Here is a 24,573-nt window from a genome sequence, read left to right on the forward strand (position 1 = left end):
TTTTCTCTTTCTTATTCTTAATCAGACTTGCTATGATTTTATCCATTTTATTAACCTCATCAAAGAACCAGTTTGTCTTTGTTGATTTTTTTATTGAATATTTGTTTTCTATTTCAGTGATTTTTTTTAATTGTTATTATTTTCTTCCTTTTATGTATTTATTTTGATTTGATTTACTTTTCTGAATAATTTCAATCCTCTTAAATGTGCTGAGGTTTTTCTACTTGAAACCACTATAATATTTGATAAATATGCACTTGCAAAGAAAATTTTGTCATTTGCGGCACTGTGCTCATAGTTCCTAAGGCATCTGACTGCTAACCAGAGGGTTAGTGGTTCAAACCCACCAGCCACTCCACAAAAGCAAGGCTGGGCAATCTACTTCCATAAAAATTTACTGTGTCAGAAACCCTATGAGTTGGAATCCACTCAATGGAAGTAGGTTTGGTTTTGGTTTAGGTTTGGTTCCATTTATGTTACTTAGGTCAAATATATTAAATATGTCATTTAGACCTTCTAAATCTCAACTGGGAGCTCTGGTAGCATAGTGGCTAAAGCACTTGACTGCTAGCCAGAAGGCTGGCGGTTCAAACCCACCAGCCACTCCTCGGAAGGAAGGTTGGGCAATCCTACGTCCGTAGTGATATTGCCTCGGAAACCCAAGGGGAGGGGTCACTATGAGTCGGGGCCGACTCGACGGCACATAACAACAACAACAACAACAAATCTCAACTATGAGTCGGGGCTGACTCGACAAGACATAACAACACAACAACAAGAAATCTTAACTGATATTTATGTCTGCTTATTCTATCAAAGGGTGTTGTGTCAATATTCCCCATTATGATCTGTGTTTCCTTATAGTACTGTCAAGGTCATGATGCTATTTGATTGGATGTACACAGATTTAGAATTATAGTATTACCCCTGTGGATTGGCCTGTTTATCATTATGAATTTCTTTCCTTATTTTGCTTACAGCCTTCAAGTCTATCTTGTCTAGTATTAGAATAGCTGTACCAGTTTTGTTTGGTTAGTGTGATTTTAGAATAAATCTTTGCCTATTGTTTCCTTATTTTTCAGCAATTCTCTTGTAAGAGGCTTATACTTGTTTGTGTGTTTTATTTTTAAAATGTTTTTTGATAAGATTCAACTTTTCAATGTGAATTTCATTTATCTTTAATGAAATTATGTGTTAATGTATTTAGCTTTATATCTACAACATCTGCCATCCTACCAGTTAATAAAATGTCACTTTTTTTTTCTGTTTATTAAAACTTGTTTTAATCAAGAATAATTATTAGTTTTTACAAGTGCCTTCATAGTATCTACTATGGTGATTATACCTGTTTGTCTACTCTGACCAGTAGATGTGTTTGATGTTACTAAACTCATCTAAATATGTAAATAGAATTATATTTTTTTTTTTTTTCCAGAAATAAATTTGGGTCATCCACTCAACTCTTTTTTGCAGAGTAGATTTTTCCTAGATATTATTTTTCATCTTCCCCACTTGTATCTTCTCTGCACATCAGAAGTACTGATCTACTCAGTGTTTCTTTCTTTTCTTGAATTAGTGTTAGCGATGACAGTACTTACCCTACATGATTGTTCAAGAATTGCATTGATCTGAGGTATGTAAGATGTGGTGCCTGAAAAGCTTGTGTTATGTGGATCTTTTTGTTTTAAATATTAAAAAAAAATTGCATGTGGCTTTGGATCAATAAAAATTAATCATTAATTTTATTTAATTAAGGTAGAAAATGGTTATCTTAGGGAATTACAAAGACTACTTTAAATAGTAAATATATAATAAATATGTAAGCTCGAAGTTGAATCTGGATTATTTATTTTGTAGAGAAATGAATACCATGAAAATTTTAACCCACAGCTTCTAGTGTTTATTATTTCTGTGTTGTTATTTTGTTTTTCCTGAACAGAAACTGAAATTTTGATTTGAGGAAAGTAGAAGATTCAGTTTTTATTTTATTTTGTCAAGAAGAAACCACTTTAGATTTGCATTTTTATAATTGACTATTTCTATAAAACTTAAATAAGTATTTTCCAATTGCTGAATTATTTTCAGTCCTATAATATAACATTTTGCATTTCTAATTGCATCTTAATATTGAAATTCTTACATCTCACCTTTTAGGAAGCTCTGTGTATTTTGCTTGAGTGAAATTTTGAGGGAAACTACTAGTTTCTTGTGGAATAGGCAAGGGTTTTGAAGTCAAGTGTGAGCAGTTTCTAATGCTGGCCCTACCACTTGATAGATATATCATGGTTGGTTCTTTCTACAAATGGTTCTTTCTGTGAATAGTACTAGTTTGAATTTCTTTGAAGATTGAATGGAAGCTTCAACATTTATTGAGTCCTTAATCTATGGCGTCCACTCTTCTGAATATTTTACACGAGCTGACATTTAATCTTTATGACAAATCTGTGCAGAAAGCTCCATTGTTACCCTGTTTTAGAGATGAAGAAAACTCAGGCTGAGGGTTTAAGTAAGTACTGAAATTCCAACAGCTAGCGGGTGACAGAAACACCATGTAAATCCAGGCTGGCTTTAGAACCCATGCTCACACCACTATTTTCACCCCAATATCTAAGGCTCCCGACTTGGTTCTTAACACCTTCCTTTTGTTTAGTCATCAAAATATTTTAACTGTATTCAGAGTACTATTTCATAATAAGGAGCTCTGGTGGCATAGTGGATAAGGCACTTGGCTGCTACCCAGAAGGTCAGCCATTCAAACCCATCAGCTGTTCCATGGAAGGAAGGCTGGTCAATCTACTTCCGTAAAGATTTATAGCCTGGGAAGCCCAATGGAGGTCACTATGAGTTGGAATCAACTAGATGGCAGTGAGTTTAGTTTGGTTTTTGGTATTTCGTAATAAGTTGATCCTTTGGTAAAATATATCATACATTTAGTTAAAATAATACAAAAATTATTTTAAACCAAACAGAGTCAACAGATTTTTCAATTTCTTCTAACTATAACTTTGCCTTATCCTTTGGTTTTCGTGGTAGTTGTCGTTGAGTCCATTCTTCAATGGTTAAGTGCTCAACTGCTGACCGAAAAAGGTTGGTAGTTCAGCTCACCAGCGACTCTGCAGGAGAAAGGTCTGGCAGTCCACTTCCATAAAGATTACAGTTTAGAAAAGTCTATGGGGCAGTTCTACTCTGTCAAATGGGGTCAAAATCAATTCAATGGCACACAAAACAACATTCCTCATAATTAGAGGCACTGTTACAATACCATGACAGTTTACTAATTTAGAATAGTGACTTTAGTGATAGTGTGTTAATGTGACACTCAAGTGTTGGAACACCTTTGATGGACGTATGAATTGTAAACCATGGAAGGAGCTTATATAAGGCAGTTTAATATGTGAACGATTTTGTTGAGAATACATGATGTTAACTTTTGTGAGTACTAGTTTCCCAAAGACAGAGGTTTGAGGGAGTCAGTTATTAGAGCTCCCCCTTCATTCCATTTACCAAAACAACTGTAAAGAAGAGATTCTGTGGGAGGTCAAGGTCCCACTCATGTTCATCCCAGTTGAAGAGAAAGATGTTATAAGGGAGAAGGAAGTTTGAGAAAAGAATGAAGGAACTGGGCTGAGACACAGCTATCAGGAGGTGAAAAATTGAAGGGACATGCTTTTTAATTATACTCTGCATTTTATGGCCAACATTATATGCTACAGTGTAATTCACTGATTAAAGGATTTGCATAGTTTTGGAGAGCTATCCTTCACAAATGTCAAGTATCTTCTGAAGAAAAAATGACTTAGAGTAAAAGGAATAGACAAATGCACTTTATTCTCTTTTCTTGAAAGCAAAATGTTGGAATTTGCAAGTAAATATGTTTGTGCATGTGTGTTTAACAACATAAATGTCATAAAAATTGTGCTGAAATAAATCTGATGTCTAAATTAACAGAGGATCCTTTAATATGATTTCCCCAGTGGTTAACTTTATGGCTTTGTATAAATACAGATAATTGGTTACTTTGGAACTATATGCATCATTTTGGAGAGGGTAATATTCAGGATTTAAAGCAAGATCTATAATATATGTAGGCCTTGAAAAGCAATTACTAAAGAAATGAGGTGAAATCATATTAAAATCATTTTGGCAACAATATCAAGGCAATTTTGCCAATGTGGATTTATCTAAAAGTGTATGTTCCAAAATATGGAATTCATAGGAATAAAATGTGCCAACACAAACTCTAGGCATGTAAACAAATCACAAACAGACTCTATGAACACACATGCACAGATAAATACAAAAACTTCTCACATTTTCTCTTTTGTAAGAACTGTGTACATATTCCTTTCCCCCCCCCCCAGGTGGTATTTTTGAATATGTGGAATCTGGCCCAATGGGAGCTGAGGAACTTGCATTCAGATTTGCTGTGAACACAATCAACAGAAACAGAACTTTGTTGCCCAATACCACCCTAACCTATGACACTCAGAAGATAAACCTCTATGACAGTTTTGAAGCATCCAAGAAAGGTAACTGATAGATATTCAACATGATGTTTTATTGAATTCAGATTTTTCAGGTATTCTTAGAAATCTTTTAATTTCAAAATGTAGTTAATAGGTTATTAGGAATAATTTAATGTAATGAATATTTTAATAATTCACCTAAGTTTTATCAGATATGGTAAAGCGATATAATCATCTTTGACAAGAAAAAAAAAATCTTACAACATGAAATGCAGTTGTATTTATGGCAAAAAAATTTTTTTATGTCAATTCTCTGGTTACTAAAATATTCCTATTTTCAAGAACCAAATAATATAAAGCAGTATATATCAGTGGATTTAAATAAATTTTTTATTTTTATTTGCATGATTTTCTACTTCTAATATATTACTACCATGGTTTTATTTGGCTTACTCTACCTTGAAAGTTCTCTGGTTCTAAGATATTTCAAAGAGTCAGCTCAATCTTTTTAAAACTTTATTAGAAAACTTAAACAACCTTTAATTTATGTATACTTTCTGTCCATTTTTTTTGAACCACTCAATGTTTGTTTTGCCTGAAAATAAGCATCAAATGATATAAACACAAGAGTATATGAAGTGATAATTACAGTAATCTAAATTTTATTATTTTTTACTATTATGTTATAAAATTGTGTTTGAAATGATAACAATGGAGAAATTATTTTGTATAACATGAATTTAATTTTATGTGTAAAAGAAAGAACTATGCAAATTAGTACCAAGGTATTATTTTAACCAAAACAATAGGTTTTAGTTATAAATGTATTTGACAGCTATTTCCATAGTCTCATTTAATCTCATTTAATATGATCGTGTCTTTTATGTAGTTCTCATTCATGTATCAGAAATTAAATTTCATAATATAGATTTTCTCAATGAAATGGGCCTGCAAAGCCGTTTCACTTCATATTTTTTAAAAGATGTTTGCCTTTCTGTAGTATTAATATTGCTTTACTTGCTACCTTACATTGGTGAAAATTTACATAATTATTTATCATTCCATCTTGATATAGATTTCTTCTATGCTAATTAATATTGACAGAAGCTGATGAGGCACAATATTTTTTTAGATGAATATTTCTCCCCCCCCCATTGGCTAGTGTTTATCAAATCCTGTATTCTGACTGTACTTTGAATTCATATCTTTATGAATACAAATAAGTTTCCACATTTCAGAACCATGCCAGGGTGATGAAAGGTTTTTAAGGCTGTAAAAAAGGTTAAAGGTTATTGCAAAATACTACATTTGTCATCATAATTGCAAAATAAGACACTAACTGCAAGACAAGTGCATTTGATTAGTGACATAGTGCAGGATTATTTCCATTAGAAAGAAGTAGCTCTGCTTCAAATGAAAGCATTTAGACCAAAGAAAATGGAATATGAGTGCGGTATCCACCAGCCACTCCTCGGAAGGAAGGTTGGGCAATCCTACTTCCGTAGTGATACTGCCTCGGAAACCCAAGGAGGGGTCGCTATGAGTCGGGGCCGACTCGACGGCACATAACAACAACAACAACAACAACAATAGATAACATATTAAAAGATTTCTTAATGGTTCCATCAAGGGAGCAACCTGAAAAGTGGATTAAAATGTTCCAACAACAAACAAGTTTCTATCCTGGGAATGCCCTAGTGAAATTATGAGGTGAAGACACCATTTGGTTTCTAAAATATTAAACGAATTTACAAGTTTTATCACCCATTAAAATCCTATTATGAATCAAATCCCTCAATTGACTTTGGCCTGAAGCTAGGAAGTGCATGAGTAATATTTTGTGAGATTTTGAATGGATGAATCCCATGGTTTGGCTCTCAACTCTGTGAAGTTCTTTCTTGGTGAGCCACTATTGCTTGGAGGACACAGTGATATGTCAAAGAATAATATAAGGGAGAAATTCAATATAAATTTTAAACCTTCTGGGAGCACAGTAAATATATATATATATTTATTTATATCAATTGATATATATATCACATTGATACATATTGATAATATATTGACTAATTATAAAATAACCTAAATGTTTAATTGAGCATTTATAATATTTTTTTAAATTATTTTTTAAAGGCAAGAAATAAGAAGTGAAATTTCCACATGTTAATACTTTCTCTGCTATTTGGTGTTATACTTTTAATTAATAATACTGGTTTGCTCAATAAATGAATATTTTGATTATTAAAGTTTGAATTACTGTTTGAATCATACATTGCTTTTAAATGGTTCCTCTGATAACTGAAACTCTAATTCTTATTTCAAACACAGGAATATTCTAAATAACCAACATAATGTAATATTTTAAACTTCTCTTGGTTTATGTTTTGTCAGAAACTATAATGTATGTGCAATAAAAATCCATGTTGAGTAAAAAATTCCATACTTCAAAAATAATATATCCAGTCAGTGCAGTTCAATAGTCAATGGAAGATTTGTTAAAAACAAGCAAATAAGTAAGAAAATAGCCTCTCACAGTTGCCCTATATTTGCTCATTATAGTTCAAAATGAATTTTGAACTTAACTAAGCCTTCTTACTGATTCAGCATACCAATCATTATTTAAAAAGTGAGACTCTACATAATGCAAAATAATTATTTACATTATATTGAATTTTTTAAGAAGGTTCAAACAATGGATAATCTCCATTAAATTTCACTCGATTATTAAATACATTACTAGTTAACAATTCATCCATCATATTGTGTTTTAGGTAGAAAACTCTCTGAATAAAAATTCTAGAAAATTTTACATGGTAGAATTATAATCTCTCCATTTAGGTATTGAATTTGAACAGCCAATTGATGCCTAAATCCTGATTTTAAAAAAAAAAAACCTCTTCAGCACTGTTTTGATATTTGCAGAGATGGGTAAAACATTGCCTTTTGGGACAGCCTATTCTATTTTCAGACATTTCCTGCTTCCCATTAGATCTTTTAGATTCCATTAAATCTGTAAAGAAATTCACATAATTTGTCCTAAATCTTGCTTTGGTGGTCAAATGAAACAAGCTTACAGCCTCGTTCATAGGCTTGGTCTTCAAATGTTTAAAGATAATTTTCATGTTTATCACAATTATTTCCTTTAGTAGGCTAGAATACACTAGTTGTTTCAATGTATTTAACAGAGTTTCAAGTGCTGTCATAGTCTGTCCATCCTGACCTGAATATGCTCTATTTAATTATGACTTTCTTAATTATTGATGTGAATAAATTTTCCTATGAGTAAACACAAACTTAAAAATACATATGTATCAAAGCAGTACAAAGACTTGTAGCATCCAAAAGTTAAATAAAGAGGATTAAATGCTTATCTAATGATTTCAGTGTCTTTTCTACTTAAGGAGATTATTCCATAGGGAATAACCATATCTGGTTTTATATGAGGGGTGGTGTGCACATCTTGACCTATACCGTATGTGCAAATATTTAACTCTGTGAAACCATAGCTTTTTCAGTGACTGAGGGAGCAAGTGGCTTTTGACGTAGGCTTTAAAATTGTGGACAATGGCCAATAAATTTGGGACATAACGCTATTCGTCTTTCTCCCTGACCTGAACTATTTTTCCAAAATAAACACCCGCTTAAGTTTTTGAAAACGTTCCTCTCTCTCTCCCTCGTTGGCATTTTTTATAGAATTATGTGAACCTGAGCTACAGATATCTTGGTGAACTAATTCCATTTGTAAAAGAATAGAAATGTTTAGAGTCAAAATTAGCAAAGTAGACATTAAACTTAAAAACAAAATGAAAGAAACAAAAGCATATCTTTCGTTAGCTTGATACCTTTGTGTTTACAATAATAATTTGGTATATGCTGGCACCCTGGTTTCTATCCTCTCGTTATTGACAGATTTCTATCTCCTCTTCAGCTTGTGATCAGCTATCTCTTGGGGTCGCTGCCATCTTCGGGCCTTCACACAGCTCTTCTGCAAATGCAGTGCAGTCCATCTGTAATGCTCTGGGCGTTCCCCACATACAGACACGCTGGAAGCACCAGGTGTCAGACAACAAAGATTCCTTCTATGTCAGTCTCTACCCAGACTTCTCTTCACTCAGCCGTGCCATTTTGGACCTGGTGCAATTTTTCAAGTGGAAAACTGTCACAGTGGTATATGATGACAGCACTGGTAAGAAAAACCAGTAACTTTTGGGGGTATACTTTAAAACAACACATCCAGATTGTTACTATATTCTTATTTTGTATTGTTGTTAATTAAATAAAAGGGTAGAAAGACCAAGTACCAAATATGAACACTAATTGCAAAGAATAACTGAATCATGAACTTTTTTTTTCCTGTATTTGGAAAATGAGTGTAGTTTAATCTGAAGGATCAATTGGATAAAATTATAGTATTGGGTGGAGGATAGAAATAGGATGAAGTATAATACCGAACCATTTAAGAATTTTTTCTCTAATTTTTTCTTTAAGGTGAGTTTGCCAAAGCTAAATCTCATGACTGATTAAGAGTGCAACCTATCAATAAATAAGGGTTTTACTTAATAGTTTCTTTAGCTTTTTATATGCAAAACCCCACATATTAAAAGTAATATCCTTACATCTGTATACCATGCTAATGTCTGAAAGCTTATTCTTAACTGGGGAACACTATAGTCCCCTCTGAAATATGCTGAGATATTGGAACTGCTTATGTTTAGACACAGTTCAGAGACTTGGGACACAGAACTTAAAAATGGTATTTGTTTTGGAGTCTTTACTGAACATTGTAATGATTATTTGCTGTCTGGAGGTTGCATGTGCTTTCTTTTCTTAGTGTAGTTATATTTATATATGAATGGTAATCTTGAGGAGTCAATGAAAAACAAGTCTCATGGAGATAGATAAGGAAGTAAACAGTAAAAATAAAATTTTAATTTTCTTTAGAAGCTGTATTTGTGAAGGGAGTACATGATATTTTTGTGATTATATAGTAAAGTAATTTCACGTTAAGATCTAAATAGTGTTCTTTAAATTAGAATGTAACAAGATTTTTTTCTAGGCCATTTCACTTTTCTCTCACATTCATATCAAGATTTAAGTTCATTTGAATTTGAATTCTTCTGAAGTAGCCACATACAGAACACTATGCAATATACAGAACTCTGTAGAAATTAGTCCATTTGCTAAAAAATGACCATCTGCAAATAATTTCTAATCCCAGGAGAACAGACAGCAGGGTGTTACAGAGTTGGAAAAATACTGAAACTAGTTGGAAAGCATTTTCATCAAGATAAGGAAGTTGTTGTTGTTATGTGCCATCGAGTCGGACCCAACTCATAGCAACCCCTCCTTGGGTTTCCGAGGCAGTATCACTATGAAAGCAGATTCCCCCATCTTCCTTCCGAGGAATGGCTGGTGGGTTTCAACCACCAGCCTTCTGGTTAGCAGTCAAGTGCTTTAGGCACTATGCTACCAGAGCTCCAAGATAAGGAAGATTGAGTTTAAATACAATTTAGGAATTTTGCTTTTCTAATAAAAAATTCAAACTAGATTCAGAAGAGAACCTGGAATAAGAGATGTTATTGCTGATGTCAGATGGATCTTGGCTGAAAGCAAAGAATACCAGAAAGATGTTTACCTATGTTTTGTTGACTATGCAAAGACATTTGACTGCATGGATTATAACAAATTATGCAAAACATTGAGAAGAATGGAAATTCCAGAACACTTAATTGTGTTCATGAGGAATCTGTACACAGACCAGGAGGCTGTGGTTCAAAAAGAACAAGGGGATACTGCATGGTTTAAAATCAGGAAGAGCTTGCATTCTATTACCACACTTATTCAAATTGTATGCTGAGCCAATAATCTGAGAAGTTAGACTATATGGTGAAGTACATGACATCAGGATTGGGGGAAGACTCATTAATAGCCTGTGATATGCAGATACAACCTTGCTGAAAGTGAAGAAGATTCATGTATTTACTGATGAAGATCAAAAACAATTGTTTCAGTATGGATTACACCTCAACATAGAGAAAACAAAAATCCTCACAACTGGACAAATAAGCCACATCATGATAAATGGAGAAAACATTGAAGTCGTCAGGGATTTCATTTTTCTTGGATCCTCAATCAGGACTCATTCTAGATATCAGATGTCATATTACACTGGACAGTTGTGCTGAAAAAGACCTCTTTAAGGTATTAAGGAGAAAAAAATGTCACTTTGAAGACTAAGGTGTGCCCAACTCAAGCCATGGTATTTCCAATAGCCTCATATGCAAGGAAAAGCTGGACAATGAATAAGGAAGACTAAAGAACAGTTGATGCCTTTGAATTATGGTGTTGGTGAAGAATACTAAAAGCATCATGGACTGCCAGAAGGAACAAGTCTGTCCTAGAATAAGTGCAGCCAGAATACTCCTTAGAAGCAAGAATGGTCAGATTTCCTGTCACCTACTCTGGTCATGTTTTCAGAAGTCCCTTGAGAGGGATATCAGGTTTTCTAAAGAGCATCAGCATTCTATTTTATTTTTGACAATTTCCAGTTTTCCTAGATTCTTACTTTGTACATTCCATGTTCTGATTATTAATGGATGTTTGCAGCTATTTCTTCCCATTTTGGGTGGTACTACATCATCAAGTGGAGGTCCCAGAAGCTTTATACTCCATCCATGTCATTGAGGTCAACTCTACTATGAAGAAGCAGCTCTTTCCCAGTCACAATTTAAGTGCCTTCCCACCTGAGGGGCTTATTGTCTCATACTATATCAGATAATGTTTCAGGGCTATTCATAATGTTTACCAGTAATACATTAGATAGTGTTTCACTGCTATTTATAATGCTTTTAGTGGCCAGTACTTTGAGAAGTTGATGGTGCCTTCCTCTTTCCAAGTCATCTTAGTTTGGAAGCTCCATTGAAACCTGTCCACCTGTCCACCATGGTTGACCCTGCTGGTATTTAAAATAACAGTGGCATAGCCTCCAGCCTTACAGCAACACACAAAACACCACAGTATTACAAACTGACAGACAAGTGGGGTATATGTGTATATATATATATATATATATATATATATATATATATATATATACACACACACACACATGCATATAACTATATGTTATACATGTGATATTTTTTATTTATTTCTCATTTTTTGGAACTCCTGATAGTAACAAGAAGATTGTCAAATGGTCAAAATGTTTATGGACATATCACTTTTCTTCACTATTCTATGTGTTTATGTATGACATCCTTACTTACTTCATACATGGAGTTTATAAGTATTTGAATAAAGAAGTAATGAGATGTGTTATCAAGGTTATATCACAATTTGGTAAAGTGAAGCTACATATGTAATTGATTTTTCCCTAATTTAAATTATATTCTTAACATATTATTGAAGAAGATTTAAATAGGGGAATATTTATAGTTGCTTGTTAGATATATGTGTTAGACTGGATTCTCTAGAGAAACAAAAATGAGCAAAACTTATATATATATATAAAGAGAGAGAGAAATTTATCTTAGGAAAATGGCTCACAAACATATAGAAGCCGGCAAGTCCAAAGTCCCTGGAACAAACATCAAGCTGGAGGCTTTTCCTGGCTCCTGCAACCACAGAACTGAGAAGCTCAAGGCTGGCAGGCAGTACACTGGCTGTTGACTCCAACAAATGACGAATCCAAGAGCTCCAAGCCGAATGGTGGGCTGCTTACTCATGGACAAATGAAGTTGACCTTAATGATGTGGATGCAGTAAAGCCTTCAGGACCTTCATGAGCTGCTGGGACATTACTCAAAATGGGAAGAAACAGTTGCAAACATCCATTAACAATCAGACTATGGAATGTATGGAGTATGAATCAAGGAAAATTAGAAGTTGTCAAAATGAAATGGAATGCATAAATATTGATGTTCTAGCATAGTGCCTAAGGCACTTGACTGTTAACCAGAAGGCTGGAGGTTCAAACCCACCAGCCACTCCTCAGAAGGAAGATGGGTCAATCTACTTCCGTAGTGATACTGCGTCGGAAACCTAAGGAGGGGTCGCTATGAGTCAGGGCCGACTCAACGGCACATAACAACAACAACAACAACAGGCATTAGTGAGCTAAACTGGACTGGTATTGGCCATTGTGAATTAGAAAAACATATGGTTTACTATGCTGGGAATGACAAATTGGAAGAGGAATGACACTGTATTCATTGTAAAAAGAATATTTCAAGATCTATCCTGAAGTACAGTGTTGTCAGTAATAGGGCAATATCCATACACCTATAAGGAAGACCATTTAATACAACTATTATTCAAATTTATGCACTAACCACTAAAGCCAAGAATGAAGAAATTGAAAATTTTTACCAACTTCTTCAGTCTGAAATTGAACAAATGTGCAATTAAGATGCACTGATAATTACTGATTGTTGGGATGCAAAAGTTGGAAACAAAGAAGAAGAAGAAGCATTGGTAGTTGGAAAATATGGCCTTGGTGATAGAAATGACGCTGGAGATGGCATGATAGAATTTTTCCCAACCAAATTTATTCATTCCAAATACCTTTTTTTTTCAACAACATGAACAATGACTATACATGTGGACCTTGCCAGATGGGATACACAGGAACGAAATCGACTATATCTGTGGAAAGAGGGTGCAGTGTAGTAAATTACTTTGTGTGGCTTTTCTACCCATAAGTCTTTGTAAACTCCAAGGTGGAATTTGCTATGAGCAACTGAGGAGCTCCTGGTTGCTGAAGGTGTCCACCTGGAGTATTTCTGTTGGGAGTGGCACAAAACAATGTTCTGGGAGGTGCCCATTCTCTCTCAGGTGCTTAGAGTTCTGATGCCTTAATTGGCTAGTTTGACCACCCTGTGGGCTCTAAAGGAGACCTCCTGGAGGCAGAACTCTCTCGGACTGCTGGTCGAGGAAGACTTGCTGCGGAAAGAGACACGGGCTCCTGAGACACGTGTTGCTGGGAAAGAGACACAAGAGACACGCACCCCAGAAAGAGACTGTGAGAGACTGTTGGCTGAGGGACGGTGGGCTGGGAGAGAGACTGAGCGTTCTTCCTGAACTTGAGTTGTAGACTGGTGCTTCCCTAATAAACCCTGTAATCTGTGAGTTCTGTGTGGCCACTGCAGTGAATTATCAAACCCAGGAGAGAGGTGGTGGGTGCTTTGGGAGGAACGGTTGGTGAAAGGGCTGGAGGGAGGCGGCATGTTTGGTCTGGCAGTAATAGGCCTTGGGTTACTGCTGGTAACCCTGTCTTCCCTTTGTGGGATTAGAGGAGGTCAGAACATGTGGCCTCCTTGTCGTTTTTACAGAGGCAAAGTAGAAGGTTAATATTACAAGCCAAAAAAAGGCTGGGAACTGACTGGAACAGACCATCAGTTGCTCATAGGCAAGTTCAAATTGAAGCTGAAGAAAATTAAAACAACTTTTAAACAATTAAAATTAAAACAAGTCCACAAGAGCCAAAATATGACCTTGATTATATCCCACCTGAATTTAGACACTATCTGAAGAATATATTTGACACATTGAACAACAATGACCAAAGATCAGAGGAATTATGGAATGAAATCAAGAACATCATACATGAAGAAAGCAAAATGTTAATATAAAGACCATTATAAAGAAAGGAAGAAAAGGCCAAAATGGATGTCAGAAGAGACCCTGAAGCTTGCTCTTGAATGTAGAGTAGTTAAAGCAAATGGAAGAAATGACAAGATAAAAGAGCTGAACAGAAGATTACAAAAGGTGACACAAAAAGACAAAGTAAAGTGTTACGATGAAATGTGCAAAGACCAGAAGTTAGAGAATCAAAAGGGAAGAACCCTCTCAATATTTCTCAAGCTGACAGAACTGAAGAAAAGTAATTCTAGTATTGAGTTGCAATATTCAATGATTCTCTGGGTAAAATATTGAATGACGCAGGAAGCATCAGAAGAATATGGAAGGATTACAAAGTCACTATAAAGAATTGGTTGATATTCAATCATTTCAGGAAGTAGCATATGATCAAGAACAAAATTTGGAAGATAGCTACTTGGCCAACTGACTGGAGAAGATTGATATTTGTGTCATTTCTAAAGAAAGGTGATCCAACAGAATATGGAAATGATTGAACAATATCATTAGTATCACAAGCAAGTAAAATTTTGAAGAAGATGATTCAAATATGGCTACAACAGTATATTGACAAGGAACTGCCAGAAATTCAAGCTGCATTCAGAAGGGGATGTGGAATGAAGGATATCAATGCTCATGTCAGATAGATCTTGTCTGAAAGCAAAATATACTAGATAGACGTTGATCTGTGTTTTTCTGACTACACAAAAGGGTTTGACTGTGTGGATAACAACAAATTATGGATAACATTGCAAAGAATGAGAATTCCAGATCACTTAATTGTGCTCATGAGGAACCTGTACATAGAACAAGAGGCTGTTATCCAAAAATAAAAAGAGAATACTGCTTGGCTTAAAATCAGGAAGTGTGTACATCAGGGATGTATCCTTTCACCATAGTTATTAAATCTGTATACTGAGCAAATAATCGGAGAAACTGGACTATATGAAGAAGAACACAGCATCAGCATTGAGGAAAAACTCACTAACAACCTGCGATATGCTGATGGCATAACCTTGCTTGCTGAAAGTGAAGAAGACTTGAAGTACTTATAAAGGTCAAAGACTACAGTCTTCAGTATGGATTACACCTCAACATAAAGAAAATAAAAATCCTCGCAATTGGAGCAGTAAGCAACATTATGATTAATGGGGAAAAGATCAAAGTTGTTGACGATTTCATTTTACTTGGCTCCACAATCAACATCCATGGAAACAGCATTCTAGAAATGAGATGTCATATTGCACAGGGAAAATGTGCTTCAAAAGACCCCTTTAAATGGTTAAGGAGCAAAGATGCTACTTTGAAGACAAAGATGTGCCTATCCCAAGCCACAGTATTTCAACAGGTTCATAAGCATGTGAAAGCTAGACAATGTATAAGGAAGACTGAAGAAGAATTGGTGCCTTTGAGTTGTGATGTTGGTAAAGAATATGAAAAATATCATAGGCTGTCAGAAGAATATATGAATCTGCCCAGAAGTGCAGCCAGAATGCTACCTAGGAGAAAGACTGGCCAGATTTCTCCTCATCTATTTTAGTCATGTTGTCAGAAGGGACCAGGCATGCTTGGTAGAGGGTGAGCATAAAAGGGGGAGATCTCAATGAGATGCAGTGACATGGTGGCTGCAACAGTGGGCTCAAGCATAGCAAAGATTTTGAGGGTGGCACAGGAATGGACAGTGTTTCATTCTTTTGAGTCACTATGAATCGGCGCTGACTTGATGACACCTAACAACAACAACAACACAAGCCATGAACAGTTGTAGGTGTGAATATATGCCAATAAAGGAAAAAAGTCCTAGCCTTTCTTCAGATTCTAGGCTCTATTAAGGGTTATGTGATTTTTCATGTTCCCAATATTATTTGTAATTTACTAATTCCATTTGTAAGTGACCACCTGTAGCTCCTTCTAATTCACAGTAAAGAACAGAGGTGTTTTTGGTGTGTTATCTGATTTTGATAGAAATGACTCCACGACAGGCAAAAAAGTCCCTTTGAAATGCATTAATAAATGTAGAAAAGTAGTGTGTTTTCATATTTTTGGATATGTTTAAACATCTCCAGATGGAAATTTAATGATAGAATAAAAGGTAAAATTTATGAACTTTTCAAAATTTGAATTATTAGCAAAGTTAATCAAACTGAAAGGAAAACTTTGGAATCTGAATAAATACAATGTAAATATAAATTAATTAAGTTTATAAGAAGGAGTACTGAGCTGTGATATTTATTTAGGAAATAACTTAACATTCAGAGCTTTTTCCCTCCACTGCCTTGGAAACCCAAGGAGGAGTCTCTATGAGTCGGGTCCAACTTGACGGCACATAACAACAACAACAATCTGTCCATAAGCTATTATTTAAAATCATAGGACATTGAGTCAAAGTGAACAAATGACTATTCGATGATATAAGAGGATATTCGATTATAGTTGGGACAGCAAATTGAGGTGGGGAAAACCCCATCTCATACCCAACAAGAATAGTAGTATTTAGTCCATTACCAATCTATGCCTTTGCTGTTTACTGTAAGACACACATGTGCCATTTTACTTACATATTTCCTTTCCAGATTTATTTATTATGTTTGCTTTTCCTCTCATTTATATTCATTTCTATATTATTGTGTTGTCCAGTTTGATGCATGATAATTATACTTCCATCTAGTCTTTGTTGCCACCCCCAAAACAGATGGGATGAGAGATGAAATATAGTGCTAGAGTAGGAGAAATTCTTAGAATGATGTTAACAGGAGCTGTTTATTTTTTATGATAATTAGCATTTGTTGTTGTCGTGGTTGAATGCTTTTAAACACCCTGAAAGTCTGTTATAGCGCTGAGTGATGTCCAAAAATGATGGAAAAAAATTGGCTCCAGAAACAAAGCTGTGTTTCTGTCACTCATTTTGGAACATATGATTCATTTTAAATATAAACTAAAAATAAGTTGGATAGCTGTCAGCTTGTAAGCAATTCCAGGATAAATTGTGAATATTTGCTTTAAAATCTCTGTTGCATCTTTGTTTGTAGATCAGCAGTCCATTAACAAAGAACTCTGGACTAGTAAAAGAGAAGTCTAAGATTCTATTCCCAGTTTTGCTACTAATTTACTAGTGTAATTTAGGAAAAGAGAAGAAGGGAATAGAAATGATTACATAATTTCTAATGAACTGTAATTCACTAGACATTGTAGTAGCTGTTATCACATAAACTATTTCATTTAATATTCACAACAACCCTAAAAGTCCCAAAGAAAACAGATTATTACCCTTCCAGATCTGTCTCCTCCAGTGACTGTCTCTTATACTCACCAGTAACTAAAACAGACATAAAAATATCTTCCTTGATTCCGTCCTTTTGTCAGCCCCCCATTCAAGCTCTAATGGTGGCCAATTCTACATGTCTACTCGACGGCACATAACAACAACAACATGATCTCTCAAATCTGATTTTCCCTTTCATCCTGTCTGCTCTTTCCTAGATCAACATCATCATTAACTCTCACATGAATTAGCATTAACAACGAACAGGCTACAACTAGTCTCCATACTTCAATTCTTCACTCCTCTAATCCAGTCTCTGTAATGTGATTTGAGGAATTAAAAAAAAAAAAAACAGCAATCATGATCCTTTCTCTCTCTTAATAGTTCTAATTTTCTTTAAGGATAAACTAAAAACTTAAGAAGCCTTATATGGTTTGATGTGATCTTGTTCCTGTACATATCTAATGACATGTGTGACACCATACCCCACTTAATTCTTTCAAATTTAGTCATTAAATTTCTTTCTGCTGCTGAAAATACTATTCTGTCTGCCTGGAAAGCCTTCATGCTGTTCCCCACTCCTCCTATTCACTAAGTGCTCACATGTGCAAATGCACATGCGCACAAACAGGCTTTTTGCACACCATCTGGCTTGGGTGTCACAAAGAAAGGTTCCCATGCTCCTCTGCTCCAAAGACTGGAATAGGTGCCACCCTACCTGTTCCCATAGCACTGTGATATGCACATGACACTCCCACATGAGAGCATTCATTGCACTATGTATGACTTGTTTTCATGGCTGTATGCTCCACTGAATCAAGCACAGATATGTAATGAAGATATGTCATGAAGATATGACCAGGATGGACTCTAAGGCTGCTTATCATTCTATTTCCACCGCCTAGAATATTTTCTGCCACATGGAAGTACCATAATAAATATTTAAGAAATTGATGCATGAAGATGTTACTATCGTATCTCTTCTATAGACAAAGAAACTCTCATGGGTTAAGTAATCTGCCCCTGGTCAATTTAGTTTAGCTAGCTTTTAAGACCTTGCTATTGAATAAATAAGAAGCCCTAGTGGCACAGTGGATAAGTGTTTGGCTGTTATCCCAAAGGCAGCAGTTTGAACCCACCAGCTGTTCTGTAGGAGAAATACATGGCAGTCTATTTTTTATAAAGGTTAAAGGCTTGGAAACTCTATGGGTTCAGTTCTGTTCTGTCCTATAGGATCACTACAGGGACACTAAGAGTCGGAATGGACTCAATGTTAATGGGTTTAGCTTTTTGTGTGTTGAATAAATATGATCAACAACAATTTTCAGATATATAGATATGCTTTTTCTATCATTTCAAAATTTTTATGTGAAATTTAGAGGGAATTGTGCTTATATCCTATTTCAACTGCAATAAAACATTATCTTTACTCATTCACTTATTTGAACAATCTTTCATCAGGCATCTTGTATATACCAGGTGCTAAAAATGGGATTCTAGAACAGTTAATTATGTGCATATGGAATCTGTACATAAAGAGGCAGTTATTGGAACAGAACAAGAGGCTATTGCATGTTTTTAAATCATGAAAGGTGTGTGTCAGGGTTGTATCCTTTCACCATACTTATTCAAAATATATTATGAGCAAATAATCCAAGAAATTGGACTAGAAGAACTCAGTATCGGTGTAGGACTTATTAACAACCTGCAATATGCAGATGACACAATCTTGTTTTCTAAATATGAAGAGAACTTGAAGCACTTACCAATTTTGATAGTTGGAGTTGTGTGTCAATTTGGCTGGACCAAAATTCTGTGTGGTTTAAGTAGTTGTGATATGTGTTATTCCCATGATTGGATCAGATGTATATGTTTTAAGTAGCCAATCCATTGAAAGGGAATTTCCCTAGGGATGTGGCCTGCTTCCAATATATTTATGCACATCCTGGGAAAATGAGATACTCTTCTGTGGATCAGGATCCTGTTGTGCTGCCTACAACTGTCTGTGAGTGAACAATCCACTGTTTGGCCTGGTGATCTTGGATTCATCATTTGTTGGCATCAACAGCCAGTATACTGCCTGCCAACCTTAAGCTCCTCAGCCCCTGCAGCTGCATGAGTCGGGAAAGCCTCCAGCTTGAAGTCTGATCCAAGAACTTGGGACTTGTCAGCTTCTATAAGTGTAAGCCATTTTCCTAAGATAAATTTCTCTCTCTCTCTCTCTCTCTCTCTCTCTATAAGCTTATATATATATATATAAGCTTTACTGGTTTTGCTTCTGTAGAGAACACAGCCTAACACACCGATGAAAATCAAAGACTATAGCCTTCAGTATGGATTACACCTCAACATAAAGAAAACAAAAAATCCTCACAACTGAATCAATGAGTAACATTATGGTAAAAGGTAAAAATGTTGAAATTGTCAAGGATATAATTTTATTAGGATGTACAATCATTGCCCATGGAATAACATTCAAGAAATCAAATGACATAATATTGCCCTGGGCAAAGCTGCTGCAAAAGACATTTTTAAAGTGTTAAAAACAAAGATGCCACTTTGAGTATGTTGTGCCTGACCCAACCCATGGTATTTTCAATCACCTGTGTGCATGTTAAAGCTGGACACTGAATAAGAAAGACCAAAGAAAAATTGATGCCTTTAATTATGGTATTGGCAAATAATGTTGACTATGCCATTGAATTGCAGAAGAGAACAAATCTGTCTTGGAAGCAGAACACCCAGAATCTTGCTTAGAAGTGAGGTTGGCGAGACTTTGTCTCATGTACTTTGGACATATTATCAGGAGGGACCAGTCTCTGAAGAAGGACATCATGCTTGGTAAAGTAGATGGTCACTGTGGTGGTTAAGTTTTTGTGTCAACTTGGATGGACCTGGTTGAATGGCTGGGCAGCTGGATGTAGTATTCCCCATGATGAGACTGGTAATTAACTCCATGGTGGAATCCACTGTGAGCAGCTGTGTAGCTGCCTTAGGGATTTGGTCTGCTTTCTGTATATAAGGAGAAGCCTTGGGGAATGGTCTATAGCTTATGGCATGCTTGGGCCCTGCATGTAGCTGTGTCATTGTTCAGCAGCTTGTCATGTTCTGCTGACCTTGGGACTTACAATGGAGTTAAATTAATGGCCTGCCATGTGGTTTGGTAACATCGGGACTGTGCCTTTTTACTTGTCAACCTTGGGTTTGTCTGCCTCAGCAGCCAGCAGCTGTCTGAGTGAAGAAACACCTCTAGCTCCAGTGGGCCGGAAGCAGGAAGCAGAGCTGGACCCCAAGGTTGAGGGGCTTTCACCCTGCCCCTAGAACCTGTCACTTTGAACTTGGACTTAAAGCCTTCAAGCTGTGAGAGAATAAACTCCTGTTTGTTAAGGCTATTCTATTTGTGGTATTTTCTGTTAGAATGGCACTAGGTAACCAGAACAGTCACAGAAAAAGAGGATGGATTGACACAGTGGCTGCAATAATAGGCTCCAACACAGCAACAATTGTGAGAATTGCCTAAGATCCGGCAGCATTTTATTCTGTTGTACATAGTGTCACCATGAGTTGAAATTGACTTTAGGGTACCTAACAACAGCAACAATGTTAGGCACAGAATATAGGATTACAGATTGAATTTTGACTCTCACCATTGTTCACAGTAAAGCAAGTAGGGTAGAGTGACATGTGATTGGGTACTTTTTATAGTGTAACAACTATGGAAAGAGGTTTGAAAGCAACATTATAGGAACTTAGTGGAGGAAAGGTTTAAAACTGGCTGCAAAAGGCAGAAAAGAGTTTAGAGAAGCTGTTATCATCATAAAGTTGTCATGAAGGATAAGGAGAAGTACTTCAGCTGGAGAAGGGACCAAAGGGATCAACAGGTATAAATGTGAGCCTGCCTGAGGTAACCTGGTTATCATAGAACTGCAAGCACTTCATCATGAAGATGAGGAAGGATGCATACGAATTTATGAAAGTGTGGGATATATAACAAAGAGCCTTTTACTAGCTACTCTCCTTCTTCTGGATCCCTTCCCTGGAATCTGCATGGTTATAATAAGACTAGCTATGTTTTTGTGATATAATCCCGTTTTGCAAACCCCCACTGTGTGCCTCAGGGATGGGGTATACATTCGTTCAGTTCTTTTACCAGGAATTGAGAAAGGAACACAGAAAGAGGCACATCTGGCAGGCTGGGCTATTGTGGTTATTATGGTCTTTAATGTCAGTATGTTCTGGTTGAAATTATTGCTCTATTGTGTAATTTGTAGCAAGCTACTTGCCTGACCTCTGAAAGTCTGAGTTGATGCACTTGGAAATTGAGCATAAAATATATTTTATAGGATTTTTGTCGTGATTGGTGAAATATATATTTAAAGTGCCTCACAGAGCACATGTAGGATGAACTTAAAACTGTCAGCACTATGCACGCTATGTGCCATTTGTTCCTTACTATTTTCTGTGAGAACACCTGGGTGGTGCAAAGTTCCAAGCTTGATTGCCAACTGAAAGCATAGACATTCAAGTCCATCAGAGTACCTCAGAAGAAAGGCCTGACAACCTACTTCCAAAAAAATCGCACTGAAAATGCCATGGAGAACACTTCTACTTTGACACACGTGAGGTTGCCATGAATTAGGATCAACTCAATGGCAGCTGGTTGGTTGGTTATATACTATGAAAAAGGAATTACTACTATTACCATTTTTTTATAAGAGAAAATTGAAATTCAGAGTGTTGAGGTTTTAAATATAGGTAGTCAATTCCAGAGATTACTCTGTTAAATACTGTGATACACTAGTAGTTGTTGATTTTTTTTGTTTCTTTCTTCATTTATTTTTTAGGTTATTTGTGTTGTCATTATCTTAAGCACATGAATTTTTGGTCAAGCCTCTTTGACTGCAATATGAAGAATGTGTTGGGTAGTGAGGTGTGGTGGAGAGTAGGGCAAAGTTGGAAGCAAGATATTTTCTGAATTTGTCAAACAGAAAAAAGATGAAAGTCTCAATTAAAAAGTTTCTTATGAAATGTTACTGAGGTAGAGGATTCTAGGATGATTTAGAAGATACAAATTGTAGGATTTAGCTCATAAAGAAGGGAAGGGGACAAGGGAGACAGAGAAGATAAGTCCACCTACTAATTAACAGACCATTTACACGAAAAGAAAGAACATGAAAGAGAGATTTGGGAGAGGAGAGAGTAAGTCATTTTCATAATAATAATATATATTGAAGCATGTATGACATATTCACTTGGAATCATTAGTGTACTTGAAGGTATCATAAATACATGTTGAAAAATATGAATTTAGTATGGCAATATAATGCTCCCTCTTTGTGTTTTGTACTGTGGTTTTCTTTCTTATATGAGGAAATTGAAAAGAATTGACAAAAACAGTGTCACAGTATGAGAGAATTCAATTAAGGAATGCAGGTGAGAAGATAGTCAAGGAGATGAATATAGACATAAGAACTTAGGGAAGAGAATAAAACTTCTCTAATTAATGAAGGGAAATTAGTCATCTGTCTTAGGAATCATAATATTTAACAACGTGAATTTTGGTTAATTTCTGTGATGTGAACATTTTAAAAAATGGCCGATGCTTCTATCTCAGGAAAAAGTGAAAACACCTTCCTTAGTAACTGATTAACTTGAATAAAAGTATGTTTATAGACTGTGGTCTAGGTACATTTGTGTGTGCTTTTGGAGTTAGTTTAATAAAATGAAAAGCCAGTAAATAATAAGAATTTATTTTTTTTAGACCTATGTTAAATAAAATAATTCAATAGAATAAGTTCATATGAAAATATATTTTCCTGAAAGACACTTATTTTTGAATAATTTAACAATATTTGTACTGTAAAACATAGAACCAAATAATTTTTATTTTATTTCAAGGAGTGGAGTAATTTGTATAAGATGATTATATGTTGCATGTTCTAAGTACAAAGCTTCAAGTGCTGTATTCCCTAATTCCAAGTGCAAATATAATTAGCAATTACATGTTAAACCTAATTATTTGGATATCGTTGATTACACAGTTTGGTGGATTAGTGTTTCCACAAAGTTGGTTATGCCTCAACATAGTTTCTTTATTCTTATTTAAGCAAGCACAAGTAGAGCTTATAATATTATTTTATAAGATCTGATTATATGATAGTGAATATTTATAAATGTATGCATAGGCCTAAATGTTCTCTAAGTTATACAGTCCTAAAAATATATGCCAACACTTACAGGCAAAAATAAAGTATCTAATCTATAACAATTACATAATTCATTTTCTACAATAGTGGAATAAATTCATACACAACTCTAAGAAATAGAAGGAGCAGGTCTTATATAAAAATCTCAAGGGTCAATATTTGCTTTTGTTGGCGAGAAAAAATCACCAAGAATAATTCTCCTGGTGATGGCCAGAGATTGCCAGATTTTCTAAATTTAAATCTGGCACATATTGGTATATGTGTCTTGGCAAATACATTTTCCCCTAGCATATTTCTGTTCTTATCTGTCCTCTCCTCTTTGCAGCATAAAAGGAATGATGATACTTATAATATCTCTCTGAAGCACTTGACAATTTTGAGTATACAATCCTTTAAAAGAAAAATAAAATTCCTGCTTTGGCTTGTGTGATGTCATTGCCTTCTTGTTACCTCCTTCTTTCCAATAATTTATTCCCTTTCTCATACTCTTACATTTCTGTCTTTCTCCTTAAATACTGATTTTCTCAAGATCTTGTTTTCACACTAGTTGATCTCATTTTCCCTTCCACCTTTCATCTGACCCATACTCATGTGCTGTTTATACACTGATCTGCATCTTCTGCTATTTTTACCAGACCCCACATTTATAGACTCAGCCACTTGTTCACCATCTTAGATGTTTCACAGATACATCTAACCCAACATGACCAAAAAACAAAAACTGGCAACAAACAAATAAAAGTACTTTATTATCTATACATTCTTGCTTCTAAGGAGCATTTTGACTGTACTTCTTACAAGATATATTTGTTTATTCTGCTGGAACTCCATGGTATATTCAATATTCTTCCCCAGTACCATATTCAAAAGCATCAATTCCTTTGTAGTCTTCCTATCCAGTGTCCAGCTTTCTCATGCATAGGAGTGACTGAAAATACCATGGCTTGGGGCAGGTGCACCTTTGTCCTCAAAGTGAAATCTTTGCTTTTGAACACTCTCTT

The 24,573-nt window shown here is 35.3% G+C and overlaps 1 protein-coding gene across 1 annotated transcript in view; it reads left to right on the forward strand.

Moving 5' to 3' along the window:
• The window catches only part of GRIK2 (glutamate ionotropic receptor kainate type subunit 2), a 944,667-nt gene that overhangs the window by 309,344 nt on the left and 610,750 nt on the right, over nucleotides 1-24,573 (forward strand). Inside the window, exons 2-3 of the mRNA XM_007942266.2 lie at nucleotides 4,362-4,529; nucleotides 8,395-8,652. Of these exons, the coding sequence (XP_007940457.1) occupies nucleotides 4,362-4,529; nucleotides 8,395-8,652 (426 nt within the window). The remainder of the gene's footprint in view (nucleotides 1-4,361; nucleotides 4,530-8,394; nucleotides 8,653-24,573) is intronic.

Source organism: Orycteropus afer, unplaced genomic scaffold (genome assembly GCF_000298275.1).
Source record: "Orycteropus afer afer isolate SDZICR_OR568_19922 unplaced genomic scaffold, OryAfe1.0 scaffold00087, whole genome shotgun sequence".
Classification (NCBI taxonomy): Eukaryota; Metazoa; Chordata; class Mammalia; order Tubulidentata; family Orycteropodidae; genus Orycteropus; species Orycteropus afer.